Genomic DNA, 21,848 nt, shown 5'->3' with positions numbered 1-21,848 from the left:
ACTCTTTGGGGACTCGAGAGACACACACACACACACTGATTAAATGACTCTTTGGGGACTCTAGTGATACACACATACTCCGATTAAATGACTCTTTGGGGACTCGAGAGACACACACACACACTCCGATTAAATGACTCTTCGGGGACTCTAGTGATACACACTCCGATTAAATGACTCTTTGGGGACTCGAGAGACACACACACACTCCGATTAAATGACTCTTTGGGGACTTGAGAGACACACACTCCAATTAAACGACTCTTTAATATTAACAATCTTGAACACATTGTGTTGAAAGTGCACATTGCAGTTAATAACAGAAATTCTAAAAGATAAAAAAAGAACAACAATGAAAAATCAATTAACTTGGTGGGAATGATTCTCAGTGCCCAACTATCCTCCATACTTCATCCACCCTTCAAAATCTCTCTACTTCCTTCTTTACCTTCACTCCTCCCTCTTTCCGTCATCTTTACCTTCACTCCTCCCTCTTTCCATCCTCTTTACCTTCACTCCTCCCTCTTTCCATCCTCTTTACCTTCACTCCTCCCTCTTTCCATCCTCTTTACCTTCACTCCTCCCTCTTTCCATCCTCTTTACCTTCACTCCTCCCTCTTTCCATCCTCTTTACCTTCACTCCTCCCTCTTTCCATCATCTTTACCTTCACTCCTCCCTCTTTTCATGCTCTTTACCTTCACTCCTCCCTCTTTCCATCCTCTTTACCTTCACTCCTCCCTCTTTCCATCATCTTTACCTTCACTCCTCCCTCTTTCCATCCTCTTTACCTTCACTCCTCCCTCTTTCCATCCTCTTTACCTTCACTCCTCCCTCTTTCCATCCTCTTTACCTTCACTCCTCCCTCTTTTCATGCTCTTTACCTTCACTCCTCCCTCTTTCCATCCTCTTTACCTTCACTCCTCCCTCTTTCCATCATCTTTACCTTCACTCCTCCCTCTTTCCATCCTCTTTACCTTCACTCCTCCCTCTTTCCATCATCTTTACCTTCACTCCTCCCTCTTTCCATCCTCTTTACCTTCACTCCTCCCTCTTTCCATCATCTTTACCTTCACTCCTCCCTCTTTCCATCCTCTTTACCTTCACTCCTCCCTCTTTCCATCCTCTTTACCTTCACTCCTCCCTCTTTCCATCCTCTTTACCTTCACTCCTCCCTCTTTCCATCCTCTTTACCTTCACTCCTCCCTCTTTCCATCCTCTTTACCTTCACTCCTCCCTCTTTCCATCCTCTTTACCTTCACTCCTCCCTCTTTCCATCCTCTTTACCTTCACTCCTCCCTCTTTCCATCCTCTTTACCTTCACTCCTCCCTCTTTTCATGCTCTTTACCTTCACTCCTCCCTCTTTCCATCCTCTTTACCTTCACTCCTCCCTCTTTCCATCATCTTTACCTTCACTCCTCCCTCTTTCCATCCTCTTTACCTTCACTCCTCCCTCTTTCCATCCTCTTTACCTTCACTCCTCCCTCTTTCCATCCTCTTTACCTTCACCCCTTTCCATCCTCTTTACCTTCACTCCTCCCTCTTTCCATCCTCTTTACCTTCACTCCTCCCTCTTTCCATCCTCTTTACCTTCCCTCCTCCCTCTTTCCATCCTCTTTACCTTCACTCCTCCCTCTTTCCATCCTTTACCTTCACTCCTCCCTCTTTCCATCCTCTTTACCTTCCCTCCTCCCTCTTTCCATCCTCTTTACCTTCACTCCTCCCTCTTTCCATCCTCTTTACCTTCACTCCTCCCTCTTTCCATCCTCTTTACCTTCACTCCTACCCTTTTTATTCTCTTTACCTTCACCCCTTTCCATCCTCTTTACCTTCACTCCTCCCTCTTTCCATCCTCTTTACCTTCACTCCTCCCTCTTTTCATGCTCTTTACCTTCACTCCTCCCTCTTTCCATCCTCTTTACCTTCACTCCTCCCTCTTTCCATCCTCTTTACCTTCACTCCTACCCTTTTTATTCTCTTTACCTTCACTCCTCCCTCTTTCCATCCTCTTTACCTTCACTCCTCCCTCTTTCCATCCTCTTTACCTTCACTCCTCCCTCTTTCCATCCTCTTTACCTTCACTCCTACCCTTTTTATTCTCTTTACCTTCACTCCCTCTTTTCATCCTTTATATTAGGTGTGTTGGACATCGGCTGCTGGATGTAACGGATCGGTGAGTTGCCGCGTGCAGGCGAGAGGAGCTGAAAACTGAAACTTAAAGTCGCTGCTTTCCGTAGTGACGCTCGCGCTGTGATTGCATACTTTACCACAGCTGAAGTGGAATAAATGCATTATTTTCCAAATACACAGATATTTCAGAGACATTTTCATACATTTATTGCTTAATACAGCGTCTGTTTGTACAAGAATAAAGTTCAACATAAGCCTAAATACCAATGAAGTGGGGTCTACATTGTATCAGTTTTATTTTGATAAACATGACACAATATAACATTGCGACTACATGAAAAGCTTTCAGTTATAAAAAAACGATTTGTGAGCATTAGTGGAACTGAAGGTTTAAGATCGTTGATCGTTGCCATGCGGTGGATTCGGCCAATCGTGGATCAGTTGTGTCGTCATCAGACCTCGTGAGTTGCTCTGGAGAAATTGCACTGGCTGAGTCCTGCTCTCCAATCGCTCTCACGAGACTGAAGCCATACGTCACAGTCACGGGGCGTCACTGTCTGAAGTCGGACACAAGTTCTAACCGGCATGCAAGTCAACTCAAGTCAGCCGCTGATCATGCACGATCCACGATTGGCCGAATCCACCGCATGGCAACGATCACGTGTTTATTCTCACACCTTCAGTTCCACTAATGCTGTCACCACAGTTCCACTGTTATTTTTATTACAGTGAAAGCTTTTCATGTAGTCGCAATGTTATATTGTGTCATGCTTATCAAAATAAAACTGATACAATGTAGACCCCACTTCATTGGTATTTAGGCTTATGTTGAACTTTATTCTTGTACAAACAGACGCTGTATTAAGCAATAAATGTATGAAAATGTCTATGAAATATCTGTATTTGGAAAATAATGCATTTATTCCACTTCAGCTGTGGTAAAGTATGCAATCACCGCATGAGCGTCTCAATTTTAATTTCTACACCCTATCCTAATTTCTTTTAATTTAGCTCCATTTCTTACAGAAAGAGCATAATGTGCAAAGTGTTGAAGTGTTTGTGCCTCCCTACATACCACCCTTACTTTTAAGAGTCGTGATCCTGTTCCGCACATAATTTTTCACACCAGTCCATGTTCGCTGCTTCAAAGCTTCTGGCTCTGCGTCACTACGGAAAGCAGAAAGTGTCCGACTCACGTCTCAGTTTTCAGCTCCTCTCGCCTGCACACGGCAACTCACCGATCCGTTACATCCAGCAGCCGATGTCCAACACACCTAATCACTCTTCCCAGTTGTTTTATCATCTTTACATTCTCCCATCCCTCTATGACAGAAATATCACAAAGTTTAACATGACGTTTCATCCAACTTCATTGTAACTGAACAAAAAAAACTGAATAATGAAAATTAACTATCTTACTATCCTCTCCTTCATTAGCCTTCTTATACTCCAACTTTTCACTTCTAATTCGGTTTCATTCTATCCTCAAAATATTTCTACACTTTAGCTCTATTTCTTACAAAAAAAGCATAATGTGCAAAGTGTTGGTGTTTGTGCCTCCCTACAAACCACCCTTTCTTTTAAGAGTCGTGATCCTGTTCCGCACATAATTTTTCACACCAGTCCATGTTCGCTGCTTCAAAGCTTCTGGCTCTGCGTGAATGCATCTTTCACAGTCTTGCTTACCAGGAACTTTGCATGTCTTGATGAACTTCATCATGTGTCTCTCTACTGCTTTTACCTCACTGTCCTCCCATTTCTTTTTTGGAGCGTTTGAAGAACCTATGAAATAATTAAAAAGTAAATTCTCATTACAACTAAATCAGTAAGTAAAGACCAAATCAAGACTGTGTCTTAATGTGTAGATTTTTTTCTTTTGGCTGGATATTGCTGCATGGAGATAATTCATGTTTATTTGATTATTGTTGTTTGTGCAATATAGAGATTTTTCTTACATTGATCCTCCTGTGAAACAGATTGATCAGATTGAACAGGTTGATCAGTCTCTGCTGGTGCTGTTGTCTGAGATAGGTCACTGTAATCCTCCTCATCACTTGACATGGAATCACCTTGGGCCTCAAGTTGCTCTAATTGACAAAAAAAATAACACTTTATTGCTTATACTTAGCATCTGTGACATAATTATATACATAATTTAGCAAATATGTACAGCACAAATACACACAGACAGTCCAAGTATACTCAACCATTTGGGTCGATTTCAATGTCATCAAGTTTCTTTCCTTTGTAGTCAGACAGTGTTCCTTTCTCCATGGCCATTAGGACTTTACTCATTTTTGCCAGCTGCAGTGTTCCCTCTGGTAACCGGTAATACTGTCTGTGGATTCTGATATCGTGACCAAGGAAATCAGCCAGTTGGTCTGCTTCATTCTCATCAAGATTAAGAATTTTAGACATGGTTGCTATGTGTTTCCTGAGCCTAGTTGATGACAGTGCTTCAGGGTTCTTTATGCCACATTCGCAAGCAGCTTTGTTGATGCACTCTCCTCCTCTGTAGGCCGACAATGCTCCACATCTGCCAAACATAAAGGGATTCTCTGCTGGAACACCACAAAGCTCACGCGTTTCAACGAGCAGCTCCATGGCAGAAACCATGGAAGGCTTGAGGAGCACAGGAACCTTTCTCCCTCGTTTACCACGGATCTCAACTCTTGTGAAGTGGAGACACAGCTTCCTCTCAAACTCAGACAGACAGATGGCAATGTCTTCGTGTAGCTCAGAAGTGTCCCTGCTTTTAAAAGCTGACAAAAGCATCCGGGATACTTCACCTTCTCTCCTTCGGTTGAACAGGATGACCTGAGACAGCGTGACCTTGGCTAGAGCAGTGTAGCTGTCAGCAGAAGGGCAAGATCTGAGCTTACTTAGGAGCCCATTGTGTTTCTTTTCAAGATGTGTGTGCAGGACTCTGACATCCTGAGTGAAAGGAATGATCTGTGGTGTGTTCCACTTGGCTTCTTTCAATGTAGTTATAGCACCAGCAGAAATGTACTCATTCCACCTTGCCTGGTGTATTTTCCTGAAGTCTTGGGCACACTCAGCACGCTCATGATCTCCATACATCATGGCATTGCTCTCAACAATACTAGAGATCTTGTTTAAAGAATGCCCAAGTTTGAGAGCTAAAGAAGGAATGCGGTAGGTGTTTTTCTCTTCATCGAAGCCAGACACAACTTTAACAGCTGCTATGACATGTTTGAAGTTTGCTGGTATGAAGAAGTCTACCATTGTTCTTAGTGGGGTAATCTTCCTTGCTTCAAGAAGAAGTCTGCCTACTTCTCTCATCTTCTGTCTGATGTAGTCATGTTTGGTCACATCAGACCCCATCCTGTTGAACATGTGCTCCCCCAGCTGCATGATGCATCTGTCAGTATGAACTACACGCGAAACTTCATCATAGTTCATAAAGGACAGTATTTTCTTGAAACCTTTGCTCACTTCTAAGCCGACTGGTGTGTTTAGAGCACACAGAGATCGAACTCTTTTCCTGCCCTTGGCATCATCATCTTTAGGTTTCAGGGGACAGTTTTTGATATGTTTCCAAAGGCTACGCTTGTTATAAAGCCCTTGGCAGTAAATGCAGTGAATGAATTCTTTGGCTCTTTGTCTATATTTTGGACGGTAGCAGGCAATCATCTCCCCATGTCCTTGTCTCACCACATCTGTGTTGTGGGCAAAGTTGCCCCTTTTTCTAAGGAGGTTTAACTGGACTCGTCTTTCTTTGGAATGTTTTGGAAATGCTACTGCCTTTACAACCCCCACTTCGTTGCGATGGACAAATTCAAGGTGTCTTGCCATTTTTGAATATGGCTTAGAGCAATAAAGGCAATACTGCTTCTTGTTGTATGTCTTGCGTTCCTGCTTTGGTGATGGCATTGACTGAATAAAAGTTTTATCACCAGATAAGGTGTTTGTCTCTTTAGATTGGCATTTCATCTTTTTTGGTGATGGTACTGTCATAGATTGATCAGATGAACTACCTGCCTCGTTGGGAGATGTTGGATGTATCAAAGCACTTTTGACCATGTCATGTCCAGAAGAACTACCATCCGATTCATCTGAGCTGATTTTTGGTATGTAGTCAACATCGCTGTAGTCTGTGACATCGCTGTAATCTGTTTCACAGTCGGCACTTCCTGAACACTGAATGAGAGAATTTAACACTTACTCATGACAGTGGTTCCTGTAACATTACATTTCATCATATTGCAGATAGCAAAGTCATAATTACCTGTCTTTTTCTTGATGGCCTTAAAGAGGATATCTGGAAAAAGGAGAAATACAAACAAATATAAATAATATACAATTTCATATAATCTATTGTTAGTTCTACCAGTGCAATACACCCCGACCATCCCAATAATTCAGCAAATGAATCTACCCACCTCCCTTAATGAGAGTGTCCCAGACACCTGTGATGAGTGAACCACAGGTGTTGATGCAGCACAAGGTGAAGATACGGGGGGAGCAGGCGAGGATGAGGATGATGAAGGCAGTGCAGGAGAAGGCGATGAGGGCTGCGCAGGCGAGGCTGTTGGTGACGTGGGTGGCGCAGGAGAAGGCGATGAGGGCTGCGCAGGCGAGGCTGTTGGTGACGTGGGTGGCGCAGGAGAAGGCGGTGAGGGCTGCGCAGGCGAGGCTGTTGGTGACGTGGGTGGCGCAGGAGATGGCGATGAGGGCTGCGCAGGCGAGGCTGTTGGTGACGTGGGTGGCGCAGGAGAAGGCGATGAGGGCTGCGCAGGCGAGGCTGTTGGTGACGTGGGTGGCGCAGGAGAAGGCGATGAGGGCTGCGCAGGCGAGGCTGTTGGTGACGTGGGTGGCGCAGGAGAAGGCGATGAGGGCTGCGCAGGCGAGGCTGTTGGTGACGTGGGTGGCGCAGGAGAAGGCGATGAGGGCTGCGCAGGCGAGGCTGTTGGTGACGTGGGTGGCGCAGGAGAAGGCGGTGAGGGCTGCGCAGGCGAGGCTGTTGGTGACGTGGGTGGCGCAGGAGAAGGCGGTGAGGGCTGCGCAGGCGAGGCTGTTGGTGACGTGGGTGGCGCAGGAGAAGGCGGTGAGGGCTGCGCAGGCGAGGCTGTTGGTGACGTGGGTGGCGCAGGAGAAGGCGATGAGGGCTGCGCAGGCGAGGCTGTTGGTGACGTGGGTGGCGCAGGAGAAGGCGATGAGGGCTGCGCAGGCGAGGCTGTTGGTGACGTGGGTGGCGCAGGAGAAGGCGATGAGGGCTGCGCAGGCGAGGATGATGGTGACGTGGGTGGCGCAGGAGAAGGCGATGAGGGCTGCGCAGGCGAGGCTGTTGGTGACGTGGGTGGCGCAGGAGAAGGCGATGAGGGCTGCGCAGGCGAGGATGATGGTGACGTGGGTGGCGCAGGAGAAGGCGATGAGGGCTGCGCAGGCGAGGATGATGGTGACGTGGGTGGAGCAGGAGGTGGTGACTGTGATGAGGACAGGGCAGGATGGCATGAGGTAGATGAGGCCACTATACAAGTGGACAAAGCACAGGGTGCCGATGAAGAGGGTGCATCAGATGTGGATGCGACTGAGGATGACTGTCTTGATTGAAACCGCTTCTGCAGATATATAAAGAGCTATTTAGCTTAAACAAGAATAAAATGTACATTAACAATATTGAAAACTGTAGCAGCCATATAAGATAAGAAAAAACACTGTAGGGGTGAACAAAAAAAATAAAGAAACATGTTTTGCACATTTCAAAGCAAAGATCGTTAATAAGATAATAAAACTCTTAAAAAACAAACATTTATACAAACTTTACATACAAATTGTGACAATAGTCACGTTAATAGTTACATTGGTTCATACATTAAAACTGTAAACCAATAACTAGTTAAAGGATTAGTTCACTTCAGAATTACAATTTCCTGATAATTTACTCACCCTCACACCATCCAAGATGTCCATGTCTTTCTTTAGTGGAAAAGAAATGAAGTTTTTAGAGGAAAACATTCCAGGATTTTTCTCCATATAGTGACTTCAATGGTCCACCGGGTCGAAGGTCCAGATGTGAGTTTCAGTGCAGCTTCAAAGTCTCAACACGATCCAGCCAAGGAATAAGAGACTTATCTAGACAAACCATTTGCCATTTTATAACAAAATAAACATTTATATACCACAAATGCCCGTCTTGCACTAGCTCTGATGCCCCACACATTACGTAATCACGATAAAAGGTCACGCGGAAGGCAGGCGAAAGTACCAACCTAGTGTTTACAAAGAGAACGTGCAAAGACTAAGACAAACGGCATTTCAGACGATTTTGAAGATGGAGGAGAGTTTTTCGGCCTATCCTACCTTTTTGAACTGGAACACGCATGACCTTTCAACCTGATGAAGTAATGTGTGGCGCATCGCAGAGCTAGTGCAAGACGAGCATTTGTGGTTTAAAAGTATATAAATGTTTATTTTGTTATGGCGGCTAGTTTGTCTAGATAAGACTCTTATTCCTCAGGAGTAAGGAATTACTTTTCTTATTCTTATCGCTGCATTGAAACTCACATTTGGACCTGAAACTGTTGGACCCCATTGAAGTCACTATATGGAGAAAAATCTCCTCTTCTCCTGGAATGTTTTCCTCAAAAACAGTTATTTATATTCCATTAAAGAAAGAAAGACATGAACATCTTGGATGATGTGAGGGTGAGTAAATTATCAGGAACTTTTTAATCCTGAAGTTAACTACTCCTTTAACTAGCAGAGGTTGGTAGTAAGGCGCTACATTTTACTCCATAGCATCCTTCGGATGAGACGTTAAACCGAGGTCCTGACTCTGTGGTCATTAAAAATCCCACTGCACTTCTGGTAAAGAGTAGAGGTGTAACTCCAGTGTCCTGGAGTCCAGAACGAACGGCTTCGGAAGGTGAGGTAAACTAACAGACAGCATACCCTGAAGACCCAGATTAATTAATTGTTTCTGTTTCTCATAATTTATCCTTTTGCAATTTTTTTCTTATTCTAAATGCAATCAACATTTGATGTGTTTGGGGAATTTGGCTAACATTTTACATTTTAAATACATTCTGCTGAAATGAACGAAATGACTCGAAAAATTATTTGTTCATTTTGATGAACGAGATTCAAATATCCGAGTCAGTAAAATGATCCGAACTTCCGACTACTATTACACACGTGTGCTGGATGAAGTGGATATGCACCTACAATCAACTAAAACCAAACCTGTAAATGCATCCTATGGTTTCCCAGTGATAAAGATCTTTTCTAGTTGAACACCTGAGCAGTCAGTGGCTGCCTGTGTTGCGTGTTCATTATTTTGGGGGCAGAGCAATGAAGGGAGGAGTGTGTTTGAGTGTCGATTTCAAATATCAACAGTGTTTCTCAGAAATCACTTACTGCACTTTTAACTAGCTGGCAGTAAACATCAGTAGATAGTTGCTTCATGTATGACATGGTTACCATTTTATTCCTTGATGTTCTTGCTTTGACTGACTGCTCATGTGGACCATTGCTGTTCACCATGTCCAATTCAGGAGAGGAATCAGAAGCTGCACAATGGGGCTGGATATCAGAAAAGAAAGCAGTGTATATCAAATTCAGGATATTTGTAAAGGACAGAAAAACTTTGTTCACATTCATTCCTCTAGCTGTCCTACAATTTATCCATCATTCCTTTCACACACAACTCTATGCTAAAAGAGTCAATAATATAATGATATAATAATAATATAATGATACAGATGTTTTGAAGTGGACTTACCGATTTCTGCGGGCCCAAACTGCTGGCTGGCTTTTTATCAGTGGATTCTGCTGATGCTTGATTTAAAGGCTTGAGAAATATGAGACCACAATCACATGGTAACTAATCAGAATGAGAGTAAAAGATTATCATGAATTTACTGATTACTGATCAATCTCTTTAGCATTTTCTTGATAGTACCTTGATTCGCCATGGCCAATCTGAGTCTCCATAATTGTAAGTGATTTCCTCCCCTGGTAGAATGTCTCGTACAGCAAAGAGACAAAGGTGAGGTTTTCTGCTCACTTCAACGGTTCTCATTTTGCAAGTAGGATTTCTGGTCTCATCGTTGACAAGTCTTCCCAAGGACGTGTCTTCTTTAGATGCATCCATGCTACAAAGACATAACATTTCCACTCAAGACTTGTAATCTTAGTATGCTAGACATTTTTATATATATATGTATTATACACATTTTTATAACTGGTTCTGAGCTCCAGTCCTGGAAACCCACCGCTCTGTATATGTTGTATGTGTTTTAATACAAGTACTCGTGTTTAAATTCACCTTATTCAGATGATCAGTCATCATCAGAACACGGCTCTATTAACTCAACTGAGTATGTCACAGGGTTCCTACACATTTTCCATTTCAAAATTCCATACTTTTCCAGACTCAAATTTAAAATCTTCTCTGTAGATTTTCAGACCATATTCAAAGTGTCCCTATTATGCTTTATCAAAGATTCCCTTTCATGCAATGTGTAATGCAGCTCTCTGCAAAGGTATGAAAATTAAAGAGCACGCAATAAATTAAGTTATTGTTTCTCAAAAGAAAAATCGACTTTGAACCACCTAAACCGAGTCATCAGGAATTTGAATCCCACTTCCGTGACGGCTACACGTCACTGGGTAACCAACCCGGTCACACTAAATGCGTCCCTAGCACCTATTGTGTTTATCGTGCAATTTATACGCGAGAATGAGTTTTTACATGCATAGGATACGCATGGGTTGGTTAGGGTAGGTTTAGTAGTGGTGTGGGGTGCGTGTGTATTATACGTTTGGTTAATTTTTGCGTATAAATTGCACGATAAACACAATATGTGCTATAGAGACATTTTCATGAGTATTTTCAGTCCCCCAAAAAATGGTTTTAAGCCAGTTATTTTATTCTGCTGTGGTGTCAGTAGACATAGGTTATATATAAAACTAGAAATTGTAATGCGCAAGCATGCAAAACAATTCCTGTGCACATGTGAATAGTTTCTCGAGGGCACAAAAAAGTTTATTATATACACTACTGTGCAAAAGTCTTAGGCATGTCAGTATTTTCACCCCAAAAGTGGATTTAAGCCGGTATCACCCGTGTCCCATCATGACAGTTTCACAGCATCCCTCCACCACCCCCTCATCTCACTCTTGGCTGGTTTTCTATCCGAGTCAAAGGGGGGATAAATGACTATATCTGATTTCATGCATGTGTGAACTCGTGAATGCACAGCATTTTTTTTTTTTAATTCATTAGATTTTCCATTATAGAAAACTAAACAGGGGCAATAGTCTGGAAATGGAAATATTTTTCCATACTCTACTTTCTTTTTTCCATACTTTTCCAGACCTGGAAATTACTCAAATCAAATTCCATACTTTTCCATACTTTTCCAAACCCCGTAGGAACCCTGATGTCAGGTGAAGGAGACATACAGAATGTGCAGAGAGGAGGGTCTGAGAACTAGCCTGGTAATACCAGACTCAGCTACTTCACTTTGCTTCGTAGACAGAGTCTGGAATGGCATAATAGAGAAGTGTTTTCTCTCTCGCTAGGGGGCGCTTGTCTGAAGTTTAAAATCATTGGTTACCCGTAAGCCAATCAGATAAGTTTAGTTAGGACGTATGTTATGCGCCTGTACAGCCGCATTGAACCACAGACATCATGCATCGAACTCAAATCTAAGATCGAACTTACACTGTAAACCTGCTGTAAACACATGATGATGCGAGCGAAATACCGGAGTGAACATGGCTGTAAACGACTTTTGCAGATTAGGCGTCGTTAATCTACGCATCCACGGTACAATCACGGCCTCTAAACTTATTTTTGACAGAGTGAAACAAGAAAATATTTGTAGCCAACTCTCAAATTTAGGATTATATCTTTTAAACTCAGCCAGTGCCGCTGCTAGCCATTTCGGTGCCCTAAGCATAATTCCTTTATGATGCGCTCTACCCCGAGAAGCTTCATGAGGCACACGCGCCTCTCTTGCTCTCTCTCCCTCTCTGCCGTGCACGCGCTACGCGGTTTGGAGCACAGTCTCTGTCTCGCGGGCGCGATCGCTCTAGATTCCGGAGATTTTAACTAATTCGCGGGCGTCAGTGAGCCGCTATCAATATGCGGGAGACTCCCGGAAACACTATTTTTTTGGTGCCTCCTCCGCTCTTGGTTCCCTACGCACAGCGCGTGGTGGGAGCGGCGGCACTGGTTCTCCATAACAGAGCGAATTGCATCCCGTGTCTCGTTTCGGTTTTCGATTTCTCTAACCTACCATGTAAAACTCGGCGCTTAGCGTCTACGTCACGGCTCTCAGCCCGCCCTCTGTTCGTTGATTGGCCCGGCCGTCCGAAGGCCGGTGGAAAACTGAAAGATAGGCCGCTATCTCAGACTGAATACAGGAGCGAAATGAAATTAGCGGAAGTAGGAAGTCTGACGTAGTCAGGCTATCTGAGAACCACTGATCTATATGATAGTTCACTGCAGCATCCTCTCAGTTCTCAGATAAACGCATCTAAAATTTACCATTTTGTTCTCTTTTGGGAATACAGGAAAAACAAATATTGATGACTCAAGGAAACTGCACTCAGTACTCTTCGTGTCAGTTCATGGTGAATTTTAAGTATTAGGGTGTGTTCACACCTGGCATGTTTGTTTAGACCGTTAGTGCTGTTCATTTGAATAAGTGTGAACGCTGCCATCTGAACTAGGGCTGCACGATATGAGGAAAAGCTGCGATGTGCGATAACATTGTTTAATATTGCGATAACGATATGACTTGCGATAAATGTGATTGTTAACTATACTGTTCCCATGTCTTAGTGCTTTAATAGGTTCTTTGCGTGATAGGTCAAACATTTATTACCTGCCTGGTTCAGAATAGGCTACACGATTTTGGCACGATCCGTTTGACGTATGGGTGTCGTGGTGATTCGTAATAACGACAACGGGCGTCGGGACGCAAGATTCGATCGTTTCATCTCGTATAGTGTGTCACAGTGGGCGACAACCTACGTCGCGTCTGCGATGCTTCATGACAGAAAGACTATAGCATGTTTAATTCTTTAACGGTCCTCCACGACGGGTTGAATATGTGAGCGAGGCGAGACGTGAGTGAGTGCAACAGTGAGTGTGTGTGTACGCCAGTGAGCGTGTGAGCGTATGTGTGTGTGTGTGTGTGTGTGCGTGCGTGCGTGAGTGAGCGAGTGAGTGAGCGAGGGACAGTGAGTGTGTGTTTGTGTGTCTGTGCGTGCGAGTGAATGTTTGCGAGTGAATGTGTGTGTGTGACGGCACGCGATGACTGGTCGGAAAGCAACGTGTTGTCTGTCATGTTTCTTGTCCACGACAAGATTTTAGGAGTCAAAAACGTGTAAGTTAGTGCTAATCTGAACCAGGCATTATTCATCGTGTCAGGCTGTCTGTTGCGATGTGTTCATCGCCGGAGTTCATATCGCGATGACGATGAAAATTCGATGTATCGTTCAGCCCTAATCTGAACCCTGGTGCCACCAAACAAACTGACCGAGACGCTGAAAAAATGGGTCTCAGTTGGCTTCCAAACGAACTCTGGTGCAGTTCGAATGAAATATTAACGTAACATGGACCAGAGACATGTAAACAACCAAAAACAGGAAGATGTGACCCTAAAAGGACAGACTGGTCAAGCATAACATGTTTGACGATAGAAATGCCAATCTGAACATTAAGCGTACACGGACCAAGCGAACCAAGCGAACAGAACTACAGGCATGAACTAAGTATTTTACAGTTCCAGATATTTTAGCATCCCTACTACATCAATCCAACAGTTCTATACTCACCACCAATTTTTGCCATGCCACTGAAAATCAAACAGGAACGTGTTCTCAGCTTCAGTGTAGTGTTCAGTTCGGTCAAGACTCTCCTGTGAACTCAGAAGTTCACCTCTGTATTCAAGAACAAAATCACCTCTGAAGAAAGCTCCAGCGGTGAAAACTCCACGACCTAAAGAGGAGAAATAGCTTCAGTTTCTTTAATGTCAACTATTATTTTGATTATTACTAAAAGTTCTCAACCATATTATGTACATTATATGATGTAAAAGGGAAATTACTGAAGGAAAATAGTCAATAGCCAGGCTAATCTCGAAGCATGCTTTGCTTTTTTTACTTTACATTATACTTTTAAGTCTTAAAAGTATACAGTTAAAATGTAATCAATTTTTTTTAGACAATCAATATTATCATGGCTATATATTGTTTAGAACAGAGTGCTGAAGTGATGACGTATTTTTGCAGACCAACCGGGTAGTTCACCTCCCCTGGTTCCCTCCACAAAAACCTTATAGGATTTGCAGAAAATAAGCTAAAGTTAGTCTATAAACTACACCACAGTTGCAAAACTTCAACTTCCTTATGATGAAGGTTCAACAACTCATCTAGAATGTGTCTGTGTTGCATTAATTTAAAAAACAATTATGTTTGTTTATTATTTGTATCTCTTTCGGATAGTTTTCTTTGTGGTATATGGATGTTTTATTTGGCTTCTATAGTTTAGATAAAAGTATAGAGGGTTTTTTTGTTGTTGTTGATAAATGTGCCTACAGGAACTCTAAAGCTTTAAGATCCATCTCCCTTTGTAATATATATAATGTTTTTGCATTCTTATAATGCATGTTGACTGATTGTGTGCCGTGTACATCCTTTAATCTACCTGTATAGAATAGTTTGCAAGAGTGCGATTATAAACACAACGAGGCTGTAAAAGTGACTAGATGAGTTTATCTGTTCAGTTGATGGTGTTTAATGTCCCAGACAACTTGTCTCCCATTTAGACGCTTGTTAGCAACTGTCTTTTACAAGACAAGTAAAGGCTTTTTAAAAAAAACACACAAGAGAGCATTACTGATGTATTTTATGTTGTAGAATAAACGTGATGTTTACTTGCACACCGATACGCTGATAAAAAACAACAAACAAAAAACACCTTATTGAAATAATCCATTCTGCCGTGCAAAGGCAAAGGACTGTGACTTAAATTGTGGTCGAAAATTCGTTATTTTTGGCACAATCGAGACCTCCTTTATCATGTGGATAAGTATCTTGAGTCAATTATATTGTTTTTTCAAAAAAAAGAATGGGTTGTCTTAACAGTAATTTCAAAAAGCCCACGAGAAACCAAGGCAGAACACCGTAACTCCAGTTACCGCTCTTTGGCTTTGTTTTGCAACGCTCAAATTGAGTTACGGTACTCTGCCTTTGTGTAGCCGCCCGTCAATATGAAGATACTGTGCCGGTGTTCTATCAAATAATGCCACCTATCAGATTGTACGGTGTTCTGCCTTTGTTTTACTGTCCATTAAAATTGTATTACAGTGTAGCCTGTGCACTTGGTACAGCTTCCATCAGTCCCTGTAGCTTCTGATGTCCCCAGAGCTTAGTCCTGCACAAACGCGGTCAGAACATTTAGTACGGTCTAAACCCACTCCATTGACAAACGTGCGATATCGATCGCGAAGGATATGACAGAAAAATTACACATGCCGTAGCAGATGAATACAACAAAGAACTAAAGCCCCGCCTCACCCAGATCGGGTACCGGACCTGGTTAAAACATTCATGCATTTAGCTGGCAGAGAGCCAAAACTGCACAGACGCCTTTAGCACCGCCCTGAACACCGTCGAGCCAACGCTGGACTAATAGCCTATGTCACAGGGAGTGATAATATAATGAAGCAACAAGTGCTGGTGCATACAACATCAGACCAGCTGTTACGCGAGTTATACCTACAATCACAGCGTCTGGAATAAATCCGCGGGACGAGCGAAGTGCACCACCACAATAACAGGGCAGACAGCTGAAACCACCACACACTGAAAAGACGCAGAACACAGAAGGTTGTGCTATAAATGCATTAGTCGTCGAGGTAGTCCAGAACGCACTCCCCACTGAGTCCCAAAGGGGAAATGGCATTTGTAATTTTCATGAACATACAAGGAGCGCGACACCTTCGAACACGAATCTCGGGAACCGCCTGTGATAAAGGGGTTATCTCAACGTTGAAGTGTATGCGTCTTTTAGATCCACCGCTATAAACCAGTCCCCGGGTCGAATGTGCGCAACAATCTGTTTTATCATTTTGAATGCGCTTAGCAAGTCTTATGTCACTCGATACCATACTCTTTACCACAATGGAGGTATTTTGTCATGTCTAATGTATTAATAATGCCATCAGAATGCAACCAAAGCACAGGATAGTAGGGGTGTAACGGTACATGTATTCGTACCGGACCGTTTCGGTACAGGACTTTCGGTACGGTGCACATGTGCACCGAATGCAATCTTTCACGTAAATTAGGCTAGTTTTGTGTGCGGAACATGCGTCAATTCCGAGTTTCCACACGAACATAGTAAGTGTCGGAAGTCTCCGCGTTGCACTGATTAAATCTGATTAATTGTTTTTGTGATTCAAATACATGTAAAAATTACCATAACATCTGTCTTCCTGTGTACGGACATTTGTTTATGTTGCTGTGACAACGAAACACGTGCAAGCGCGCCTGTGTTAAGAACGCTAATGCGCTCATCTGTGGACATTTCCGAATGCCTTTCTGTTAAAAGCGGGCTTTCCACACAAACAAACGTACATGTGTCATTAGCATGAGAAAAAAAATTGGATTTTAACTCTCGGGTCGGGCTCGGACATAAATATCGCATAAATAAAGATCACCACATACACGGCACGCTCGCTTTAGCCCAGCCTCTCGCTAGCTAGCGTCACGGCCAATATTGGTTTGAGAGTATTTTATTTAGTGGAGAACTTTGCAGCAGTATTTTATTTCTTATTCTTTTTTTATTTTATATCTTTTTTATTTATTAGCCTAACGTTATATTTTATTAAAAAGTGTGTTTAAAAAAGTGTAAACAAATTGTTAAAAAAAAGTTTATAGTAAACAACCAGCAGTTTAATGTTTTGCATTTCTTTCCCTTACTGTACCGAAAATGAACCGAATCGTGACTTTAAAACCGAGGTACGTACCGAACCGTGATTTTTGCGTACCGTTACACCCCTACAGGATAGTAATAAGTAGATGGTTATAAGTAATTGTAAATCATACAAATTAAATGCCATGATCACTAGATTTTATACAGCTGTTACTATAATTATTTTGTTAATGGTGATCAGCAACCAAATATTGATAATGTGGAAGTTACTGCCTTTTGGATGACATCTCACTTGTTGCTGACAATACAAAGGCAGAGTACAGTAACTTTAAAATAGTGGTCAAAAGTCAAGGTTGCGCTCAAGATTTTTTTATGTAAATCATTTTCATTACTAAAACATCTAATTGCAAGATTTCCAGTGTCCTACCTATAATTAATGTAAATTTGGCGGGACAACTAAAAATCTTTAAAGTAATTTTTCTCAGTTCCACACACGAGTTAAGGTCTTTTGCCTTTGTAGGGCAGCACTGTCCTGGTTTACATGCAAACCAATAACCACATAAACCACAAGACTTTATAAGTAAATCAGGTAAATTATCTCAAAACCTAAACATTCGTGTATCTGACTGTGTATTCCATATGTCATGTCAGTTGTAATGTTAAAGGGTAAGTTCTGTATTTTACACTTAAAGCCCTGTTTTCAGATCGTATCTGACGAAATAGAACGGTTAAGATTAAAATTTGGACACATGCTGCTGTCCCGAGAATTTTAGGTTTATTTCGCTCCCCCCCCCCACCTCCACAATGGCTGTCTATGTGCATTGGAACATTCCTTCCTAAAACACATTAAACTTTCGTTTACAAAGACGTGAAACTCACCGAGTGGTCAGGGGTGTTCACTGATATGCTCACTCAAAAATCGCTGCAAAAGATGCTTTCTAACAGGTGTTTTACCATTAGTTGTAAAACTGTGGACCTATTTTTTTTCAAACGCATCACACCCATTCTTCCGTTGAGCAGGAAAACTACGATAAAACCTGTTGGAAAGCATCTTTTGCAGCGATTTTTGAGTGAGCATATCAGTGAACACCCCTGACCACTCGGTGAGTTTCACGTCTTTGTAAACGAAAGTTTAATGTGTTTTAGGAAGGAATGTTCCAGTGCACATAGACAGCCATTGTGGGGGTGGGGGGGGGAAAGCGAAATAAACCAAAAATTCTTGGGACAGGAGCATGTGTCCAAATTTTAATCTTAACCGTTCGATTTCATCAGATACGATCTGTAAACAGGGCTTTAAGTGTAAAATACCGAACTTGTCCTTTAAATAAAGCCAAGTGTATTCCAGAATTTTAACGGAAAACTTACATATTCTCCTCTCATGCAGTATCGGATGCAGTATTTTGACTGTACCCCTTCTGCATGAGATGAGAACACATTTTAAGAGTTTCTTGGGTCAAGAAAACACTCGCTCTGTCTGGATGTGCTTAAATCCACAGTATGTAAACTTTCCTGTCACACATCACACATGCTCACTTCAATAAGCCACAGAATGCAGGTGTTTACATGCAAATTTGGAATAAGGGGTAAAAATCTATCTGTGTCGATTGGCTTAAGCCGTTTATGATGACCTTAGTCTGCATTTACATGACCACAAGAACTGTCTGCTTATTATGCAATCGAGTTAAGAATGTGCAAGTAAACATTAACGTTAGGTTGATAGAACTGGAAGTGCAAACATTTAAATGTTGCTGTTTTAGGGCTCATGCCTGCAGAACTCTATTCAGGAATCTTGACTGCACAATAAAAAAAATAAAAAATATTTTTCAACTTGTGAAACATGGATATTAGTTGGCCTAATAACCATATGACTCGCCTCACATTAAATTCTCAGTTATGTAGATTAACATGATCAATAAACTGCTTAGTCATAAATACTTGCCTTTATATTTGCTGATGAACTGCTCTTGAAGCCCAGGCTTGTCGGTTTCACAGGCAATGTGGTGCTCAGCGTCCTGCAGAGGTTTTCTACGTCTTTTATTTCCCAGCATGCTGACTTTCTTTCTTGCAATGACTGGAAAAAATTTATAAAAAATATAAGGTGAATGAAATAAACAAGCATATTTAAACAATCTTGTTGATCTTACTGGATTTGTTCACCCAAAAACATACATAATTAACATACAATTACATTAATTGTTGTTCCAAATTAACCTCATGTTGTTCCAAACCTGTGTTGTGTTTTTTTCTGTTCAACACTAAAGTATATCTTTATATTATATCAGAGCTCTATTCAATGACATCACATGTGACCAGTCTACAACAGGCATTTAGATAAAAAAGGGCAATGTCAATGATGCCAAAAACCATTGGTTCTTGTGTGTCCTGTGACCACAATTGACATAAATCTACTGTATATTCATATTTGATTTAAGAGCTACAGCATATGGGAGATTTTCAATAACCAGCTAGATTCATAGGGACTATTTTTAATGTGCTTTTTGTCTGCTTTGGAGCTTGAAACACAATAAAAATACTATAAAATGTCTATGTACCGTCATTGGGCAAAACAATCAATATAAAAATAATTAATAAATAATAAATAAAAAAACATTCCACTGATTTTTTTTTATAATTGAATAATGTATTACAATAATATATCAAATAATAATGATGTAAAAAATTAGCTATTTGACAACACTTCTGAGAAAAACAATGACATAGTAGACTATCACTGACTCGGTTGTTTTGGTTAATTTGTAGAATCTAAAGAACTATTATATAAAAAATAATAGCAAAATTATATTTACTGGTCAATGCCTACAAGTAACGTTAGACAACAAACTTTTTTCCTTATAGCAACAAATCATCAAATGAGAAGCAAACTCAAATATAAGCGATAAGTAAATAAAACTCTAAGCAAAAAAAATAATTAAACCAATAAAATAAACATACATCTTATTAACTTTCATATTTCTCAATGTATTTAGTTATCTTATCATGCATTTTCAGGACAAGTCTTGATCTCACCTTTCCTGCGTGGTGGAGGGTTGTCGTCTGTTCTATGGTCTGTTTCGCGTCTTGTCACGTGTGCATTTCCCGGGAAAACGCATCCACGCACGGTCGACACTTGCGTAAATGACGTAGTTACGTATTTTGATTTCACGTGTTTTTGTCGTTTCATCACGTGTCGTGTCCATAGACTGTAAAAAAATAGGTCGTGTCCCACAACTACTTCAGAATTTATTTGAGTTAAGATGGGGGAAGGGTGTGGATTATGTCAAGGCACTAAATTAAACTTTAATGTGTACTTTAACAGCATTATCTTCTTTTTATTTCTTTAATAAATTAATGGTATTTTACATTAAAGGGCGAAGAAGCTGCTAGACCTTGTAAAAGTGCTTTAAAAACGCATAGCCACAACAGATTGTCGTCTTTTGAGCAGCACTTCTGATTAAGCTATATACCTGTCAGTCTGTTAGTTCATCTCTCTGTCACTGCAGTCAGTCCCAGTGGGGGAGGGCGCGCGCGCGATCAGAGTCAGTGCTGTGGGGGAAGGGCGCGCGCGCGATCAGTGCTGTGGGGGAAGGGCGGCTGATCTCAACATGAGCAGATCTCAGTCAGACTGGCAGTCAGAGGCAGAGCTAGGGCTAGGGTAGGGTTAGGGTTAGGGTTAGGGTTGGATATCCAATGGCTTTTAAAATCAAGTAAGAGCAAAATAAACCTGTAAACAAACATGTAAATGTGTCAGCTTGATTCATGATTATTTTAAACATTTTATTTTCTTTTGTATGACTATACTGCTCTGTCTCTCCCCCTCCCTCCCTCCCTCCCTCCCTCTCTCTCTCTCTCTCTCTCTCTCTCTCTCTCTCTCTCTCTCTCTCTCTCTCTCTCTCTCTCTCTATATATATATATATATATATATACAAGGGCGTAGATTTGGTTTGAACATTGGCGGGGTTTTTTTTTTCATGGTATAAATATTGTGTGGGGGGGGGGGTTGTAGGGGTTATCTCCCCCACAAACTACGCCCCTGTATATATATATATATATATATATATAGAGAGAGAGAGAGAGAGAGAGAGAGAGAGAGAGAGAGAGAGAGAGAGAGAGAGAGAGAGAGAGAGAGAGAGAGAGAATGTTTGTTGTAACTCCACTCCTCTAGTATAGTTCTTATCAGTCGCTTTAGTACATTTCTTGAACCTTAAGATTTGCAAACCAGTAAGTGCATTTCTCAAAACAATTTGTACAAACAACAAAACACAATAGATTACCATCAAAAGCCTGTAACTTGCTCAAAATACTAGTACTAAATCAATTAACATATCAGTGTCATCAGAATGACAAGTCCTTGTGTGTCATTGTTTGCAAACAAGAATGTCAAAATGCTTAGTCAGGTTGTCAATATACTCTATCAATATTTTCAGAAATAAACTATGATTTTGATGACAATGATTGAAAATGCATAAGACTGCACTTAATATCTGTATGACACACATGTACGCATTACTCTAGATGAGACTGGACAGGATTCACAGATACACTGTTGGTCTGTCAAAAAATGACTGTACAATGTCATTGCGATATAAAGAAAAAGACTATGTCACACATATACTGTATGTACGTGTGTGTTTTACATTATGTCTCTATCAAGTATATTTACTGTATAATGTAAATTGCAAGTAGACTGCTGTAATATAGCATTACAGTAAGTCTACAGTTTATGGTATACAGTACAGTATGTGAACACTGTCTGATTACACACCTGTTTTGTCTACAAACGCTTGAATGATTGAGGACATACA

General features: G+C 41.5%; 1 protein-coding gene and 1 long non-coding RNA gene across 2 annotated transcripts in view; one reads left to right on the top strand and one right to left on the bottom strand.

The window, feature by feature from the left end:
* The window catches only part of LOC307001275, a 192,584-nt gene that overhangs the window by 130,400 nt on the left and 40,336 nt on the right, over window positions 1-21,848 (top strand). The window lies entirely within an intron of this gene.
* LOC307001869 (uncharacterized protein) lies at window positions 3,691-20,255 on the bottom strand (the record flags this gene model as incomplete). The annotated part of the gene is made up of 10 exons (XM_079618882.1): window positions 20,074-20,255; window positions 18,986-19,117; window positions 13,944-14,106; window positions 10,054-10,246; window positions 9,874-9,942; window positions 9,573-9,674; window positions 6,379-6,411; window positions 4,337-6,290; window positions 4,085-4,216; window positions 3,691-3,911 (listed from the first exon to the last, which is right to left on the bottom strand). The coding sequence occupies exons 1-10, from the start codon at window positions 20,225-20,227 to the stop codon at window positions 3,691-3,693; spliced, it is 3,153 nt and encodes a 1,050-aa protein (XP_079475008.1). The 5' UTR covers window positions 20,228-20,255.

Source organism: Phoxinus phoxinus (assembly GCF_949152265.1).
Source record: "Phoxinus phoxinus genome assembly, chromosome: 7".
NCBI classification, from domain to species: domain Eukaryota; kingdom Metazoa; phylum Chordata; class Actinopteri; order Cypriniformes; family Leuciscidae; genus Phoxinus; species Phoxinus phoxinus.
Note: the sequence above shows the minus strand (reverse complement) of the source record. Positions and strands in the feature narration are given on the sequence as shown.